Source organism: Buceros rhinoceros, unplaced genomic scaffold (assembly GCF_000710305.1).
Source record: "Buceros rhinoceros silvestris isolate BGI_N320 unplaced genomic scaffold, ASM71030v1 scaffold10119, whole genome shotgun sequence".
NCBI lineage: Eukaryota > Metazoa > Chordata > Aves > Bucerotiformes > Bucerotidae > Buceros > Buceros rhinoceros.
In genome coordinates, this window is record NW_010430976.1 from 1593 (window position 1) to 8049 (window position 6457).

At 41.3% G+C, this 6457-nt stretch overlaps 1 protein-coding gene across 1 annotated transcript in view; it reads right to left on the reverse strand.

Annotated features, from left to right (window-relative positions):
• The window catches only part of LOC104499700 (histidine decarboxylase), a gene marked incomplete at its 3' end in the record, with an annotated part of 8454 nt that overhangs the window by 1027 nt on the left and 970 nt on the right, over positions 1-6457 (reverse strand). Inside the window, exons 2-9 of the mRNA XM_010143245.1 lie at positions 6292-6457; positions 5132-5245; positions 3817-3939; positions 2866-3000; positions 1809-1952; positions 1493-1559; positions 479-641; positions 282-372 (exon numbers count right to left, since the gene is read on the reverse strand). The exon at positions 6292-6457 is cut by the window's right edge and continues 2 nt beyond it. Of these exons, the coding sequence (XP_010141547.1) occupies positions 282-372; positions 479-641; positions 1493-1559; positions 1809-1952; positions 2866-3000; positions 3817-3939; positions 5132-5245; positions 6292-6457 (1003 nt within the window). The remainder of the gene's footprint in view (positions 1-281; positions 373-478; positions 642-1492; positions 1560-1808; positions 1953-2865; positions 3001-3816; positions 3940-5131; positions 5246-6291) is intronic.

Below are 6457 nucleotides of genomic sequence, written 5' to 3' on the forward strand. Positions count from 1 at the left end.
ATTACTTCAGGAACACAATGCACAGAAATTACCCTTCTAACTAAAAAGGCACAAGGCATGGCTGGATCCCCCTCAGTGTAAAAATCTTAAGCACTTCAATCACTACATCTGAAAGCAAGTTTTATTATTTAATTTGCATTAGGATCCCTCTATAACTGGTTTCCTGCTTTTATGTAGTAAGACCAGCTATAAGACAAGCATACTCCAGAGTGTGAGGAATTTCGCAGTCTGTTTGAACATTTTATAGGCAATTTAAAATATCAGCTCAAGTCGCAACTTACCATGAAATCAACAGCCGCTCCCGAGTTGGGATGCCTGAGGTAGACAGGATTAACACTGAAGGTTTGATGCAACTTGTGTTTATCCTTAACCCTATCAGTTGTAGAATGAACAGTATTTAGCAAAAAATCGTGCAGAGAAAGACTTTGCAATTCGCATGTTATCCTTTTGGTGGTGTTTGCGTTTTGCCTTTACTCACCAAAATCCAGTGCAGTCAAAATGAACCATCATCCATTTAGAAGGGTTAAAAGTAAAGGAATCTGCATATTCAATTCCATCCAAGAAGAATCGAAATTCAGGACAAACAAATGCTGTTCCTGCGTATGCAGCATCAACATGAAGCCAGAGTCCCTCAGCACCACCTGTTGGAATGGAAATTGTTACTATGTATGGGACGTAAGGAATCGAAGTACACGTTTAATCTCTCCTCTCTGAAAACCGGGTGCATGTTTTTGCAGGAGGTGTTCAGGCTGACAACAAAATAGCAAGCAAGGCAAACAATTGACAATCTAGACTTACTCTAACGCTGTGGATCCAGAACCCCAAAATATAGGGTAATGCTGAAAGCAGATGGACTCAGTAACAAAATTCATTATTCCATATTTCAAGAGGGAGGCTTTTTTAACATCTGATTTCTCTCCCCTGCCTTTTTACTAAGTGAAGTTCTCCAGAAGGACTCAATTGCACAAAGCCACAATAAAGACATGGTGTCAAGAAAAAGCGACCCAAAGATAGAAGCCACACTCTGACCTGTAAGAGAAAGTGCTGATGGTCTTCAGCAGCCACCTGTCAGAATTTATGGTGGAATAGAATCTGCTACCATGTCAAATTTACCTATTGAACTGGCTACAAAGGATGTCCTACCAAACACCACCTTCAAAACTCCTTTGCTGGGTTAAATTTTTATGCATCCATGCTACAACAATACTGCACTCTGTACTGTACAATCTGTATTCCCTGAATAACCACATTAAAGATTTATTCGTGGGCAAGTTTCATCCCTCTTGAATAGAATATATTTTAGCACCCTAATCTAAATCCTAAATCTTACAGAAACGACTGCAAAGTCTCGTGCTGACTCTGCTGAACTTTGAGAAACATCTGAAAAACTCAGTGGAGTCGTGTTCCTACTCTCCTTGGTTTTGGCATGAAAAATTCTCACACTAACTCTTCCGTGCTATCATAGTCTAAAAGCAGGAAAAAAGGCACTTACAAACTGGACCCAGTTCTGAGAGACTGTCAAAAGCACAAACACCAGTTGTACCCAAAGTTGCACAAACCTAGAAGCAAACAAACCTGTGTCATTTTTTTTAAAATAAATCAATGCAGCACTTCAGAAGTGGAGAGGCTATCATAGAGAGTCAAAATGATATTAAATCTTTTTGTTCAATAAAACAGAAATTCCTGTATACATTTTAACCTTTGGCTAACATATTTTAACTCATAAAGAGAAGTTTTAGATGTCACTTTTTGTTGACATTAAGAATACACCACTCTGTCAACACCCCCAACTAGAAAGTTGAACGTACAAAAACTGGCACTAGGCCTTTCCTTCTGTCTTCTGCAATGGCTTTCTTCAAAGTTTCACCTCTGAGGGAAAAGTTCTCATCCACAGGCAGAAATTTTATCTTCACAAGAGAAATCAAGCCAGCCTTTTCTACAGAAGAATGTGCCTTCAGAAAAAAAAAAAAAAAAAGAAAACAGTAAGAAAGCAAGCTCCGAGGCTGAACAGCTATGGTAAGTTATGGCCTTATCAATGACAGCAATTGCAGGAAAAGCAGAGATAAGGTCCTTCTTATAATCCATATTAATAAAAGTCTGAAAGTTTCTTCTTTGGGAGTACCTAAAAGAAATAATATACTAATTCCAAGGAGTGCTTATGCTCCATTTGTTTGGGTACTGGTCTCTAAAATGCAGTAATAGGCATCCTCACCTTATGTTTGGAGGGCCTTTTATCAAAACTCTAATCTTAAAGGGGCCTCTAATTTATTCCCTCCTCCCTGTGACAAGAAGATAAAGTGTCCTAATATGTGTCTACTGCTGGGTAGACCAAAACCTTTCACAAGAAAAAGCCCCTTAGTTAAACTAAGAGAGAACCAGCATGAAGGTCTTTCCTGTGGCAGTTTCACAGGGAATATGATGGCTCAGTTTGGGAGTTCAAGGACAGAACAGGTTTGCAGGCACAGTCGCAGTACTCTATAGATGTTTCCTCCAAGAACAAGCACAGAGGTCGAGAAGAGACCATGACCAGAAGCAGCAGCCCTGAGCGTGCAAAGGCTGTGAAGAAACAAGAGCTGAAGCAGCATGAGATCAGCACTGGCTTAACTAGAGTAAGGCTTTGTGAAAAACAGGAAGGAAGTCCAGAAGTGAGTCATGTGAAACAGTCTCTTGAGGCACCCTACAAAACCTCATCTTGCAGCGATTTAATTTCCCCATCTGCACAAAGCAACACGAGCGGGATTCCTTCATGCTTGCGAGGCATTTGTGTTTGTGTTTTCTCTTGCTAAAGAAATGTGAATTCACATTGTATGCTCTACGTGAGACAGCAGAAGTGTATTTGTTTTCTTTGTAACCATAAGAACCTACTTGATCAGACGCATAAGCGATGAGGCGAGAATTGAGTGAGGACTCATCAGTGTCTGGCTCAGAAAGCTTCATCTCCAGAATTTTGTTTTTCCTCGCTGCTAGCAGTGCAACCAAAGTTGACTCACTCACAGTGCTCTGCAAAGACATTGCTCACTTACTGCAACATATTGCTGCGTCACCACTATTTCCTCAGGGAGTTACTGAAGCCATCAAAGAGCTCAGCTCTGCCCCCCTCCCTCCCCCCCCTTTTGTTTCTACTACTGCTTTTCTGGGATGTGGTGGAAAGCCACTACTTGATGAGCAGCTCTCTGGGTGAGCACACAAAACAAAGCCTTTTAACTGCTCTATATTTTTAACATGCAGAACCACGTGTGGGGTGGTGAACAAATCACATCTTTCTTTTGTTCTTCTACAGCTAAAATGTAGTGTCTTCCACAAAAATTACCAATGTGAGCAAAGCTCCTTGTAGTAACACAGGGATACTTGCTCTGGCCTTATGAAAGGAGGTAAAGGTTCAGGCCTTAATTTAGCAACTCTGAGACACAAAGCAGACATGAGGAAAAGGAAAAATAACTTCCTGCGTGGCTAAGACTTCTGGCAAAAGGACAGTGACAAGGGTTCCTTCTCTAACTACGTGAGAATCACTTCAGTGAATAGTTTGGTCATGTGAAACACACTGAAGAAACCAAATCTCACTTATCCTTTGTAAGGCAGCAAGAGTACCTGCTCCTTGTCCATAACTAAATTAGGACTGAAAGCTTTATCAACTTCCAGTCTATAATCTTCTATTTTTAATACTAAAATTTGGGAAAGTAATGTCAAAATGGGATTTGTCTCTATTCAGACCCCCAGAGCAATTCTTGTTTCTGCCTCCAGCAAAACTATCACCCAGAGGGAAACAGACTTGAGGGAAAACAAAACATTGATGAGGCCACCTCTGATTCCCCCTACCTGTAACACTCCTCCACCCACACTGTCAGGATGGTGGTGCAGGAATTTATCCGGGAGGCCCAGCATTTTAGCCAGCCAATCCATCACGTTCATCTCCAGCTCTGTACAGGCTGGACTGGCGGCCTAGAGAAATCAAATCAGACGGTGACTTACCCTGCACACACAGCAGGAGTACACCCCTTAGAGTAAACCACAGATCACATTTTAATTAATAGCTATTAACCCTTTTTAACTGCCTTAGGAGAAGTATCACCTAGATGCAACAACGGCAGATGACAAGCTTTGTAGCGTTGCATATATAAGCAGCTAACTGTACGGCCCATCCTAGCTGAACACAGTGCTGCGGTAATAAAAACTGTGCTGGGTGGTGAGTTGGGTAATGCAGACCTCTGCGTTAAGGCGGCAGCTGAGGGTGAGCTCCAGGTACTTTGCCCATTACAGTTGCTCTCCTGGAACGTCAAATACAGAGGCTCTCACTGACCTCCTTAAAACGCTCTCTCCAGATTACCTGCATCACCTCAGCGCTGAGCTTCTAAGCTAGTGGTAATTTTAGAGCCATAAACACCCCCCTACCCCACCCCCCATTTGGGACAAAACCATGGAACTGGAATTCACCACACAGGCACATGCTCTTGGGAAGAAAAAGGGCACTAATCCATCTTGCGACTCAGGGTTAAGGGAGGCTTTTTGAAGAGCAGCAAAAGAAAGATGAAAGCTGTTATGAGCTTCAACTACTTTTCTAGAGGGAGACATACATCTAAAAATCTAGGCAACTTCACCACTGGGAAAAACTAACTTCAGAATGCTACTGAGGTACGTAGAGTCATAACCAAGCAGCGCTGCATAGCTGCTGCAGGAGGATACACCACGCTCAGATATTCTGGAACGGGGCACCAAATAATTATTTTTCAGAAGAGGAAAAATAGGAAATGTGTTCTTTCAAAGGAGCAGGAGAACTGGAATGGAGGCCAACGCAGCCCGACATCATGGATGGTGGCTGCTCTACTGCCTACAGTGCTTGTGTGACAGGGTTGGCACTGAGACTGCCCAACAGGAAACAATGCTCACAGTAGAATATGCAAAGAATTAGAAAACAGACATTTCTAGTGGTCTATTTTCTCATTCACCTCTTACTGCTAGGTAATGTTTGCTCTTACATATTTTTTTTAAGTGGCATTTTTTATTTGTGCAAATGACATACAATTGGTTAAAATAAGTAAGTATACTGACTCACAGAACAAGGAGGAGTGACTATGACCTGCTCCTGCATAACACACAGCAGAGATGAATATAAAAAAAATAAAATAAAAATTACCCATGTGAATCCCAAGCAGTTAATCGCATCAGCCAACATATCTCCAAGGAGTGAAGGCCAGGAAGTAAGAGCTGGAAAGTAGGCGTGCATGTGTGGACTTTGCCAATGGACTACCTAAAACAAAATTATGTAGAAGTCTGAAAATGTCTCAAAATTCTGCACCAGATGTAGCGATTAGCATCTGTTTAAAGTGATGAAAAAGGATCACAGCAACATGATATGTGCAATTATAGATGTGCTAGCAGAAAGCTACAGAGATAATACCAACAGGAGTGCAGCACTAGCAAACGATAACATTGTGTCATTACTAGATAAATTTCAAATTACAGCAAAAGCTTTATCTGAATTAAACAGGCAGACAAAGATTCTGAACAGGAAAGAATGGTCATTTGAATGTTGCATAACAGAGACAGAAATATTTATTGAAATATTTATCTTTGTAAGGGGAATCCTGGCAACAAAGTTGCTCTTGCTCATTTTGTCAAACAACACCTTGCCTTTAGCTACACACAGCAATTTACGATTATACAGCCCCCCTTTATACACCTGAAAGAGCTTGTATGCGGGACACCAGCCTGAGTATGTTTAATGTGAATACCTCTCCTACATCAGAACAAGTTTCTGCAAACGTCTATATAGAAAATTTTGAAACAGACTTTGAAACAGCTTCTTAAGTAAAAATTCTAATTAGGTAATACAAACTTCCTTAGGAGAATCTGCAATATTTACGTACAAGAGGAAGGAGACCTTTACATCTAAAGAGCAGGAGACAAGCCTTAAACATACATGGCCTTGGGCAAGAGATGTTTCACCTTGCCATGCCTGAGTTTCCACACCTCTGAAACTGAGATGATGCAGGTCAGCATCTAAATTCACCAGTGTCAGGAAACCAAACCAGTGTCACCTCTAAGCAAACGAGTTATTCTTAACGTATGCAATACATAAAAAAAAAATTGAGTCTGTCCCCAAAAACCATCGTTAGGAACACAACAGTAATCTCCAGAATCCTCTATGGACATAATATCTATAAGATTACGCTACATTTTGGGTGCTTTACTTATTTAGATAAATGTTCTGCAGAACCTGGGCATTCCCAGGATCTGGTGTTCACCCCAGGTAGTAATGGCTTTCTCCTGTCATGATTATACTTTATTTCTTACCCCAGGCATAATTATCTTCTCTATATCTCCAAAGATGTTGTCCCAGCTGTCTGGGTCCATTGGGGCAGAATCTGGCAGCTGGGCTCTCATGTAACCTGGCTGTACATCGGGAGTTACCCGTCTCTCCCTCACATTGCTCAGGTACTGGTAAATGTAATCCACCATC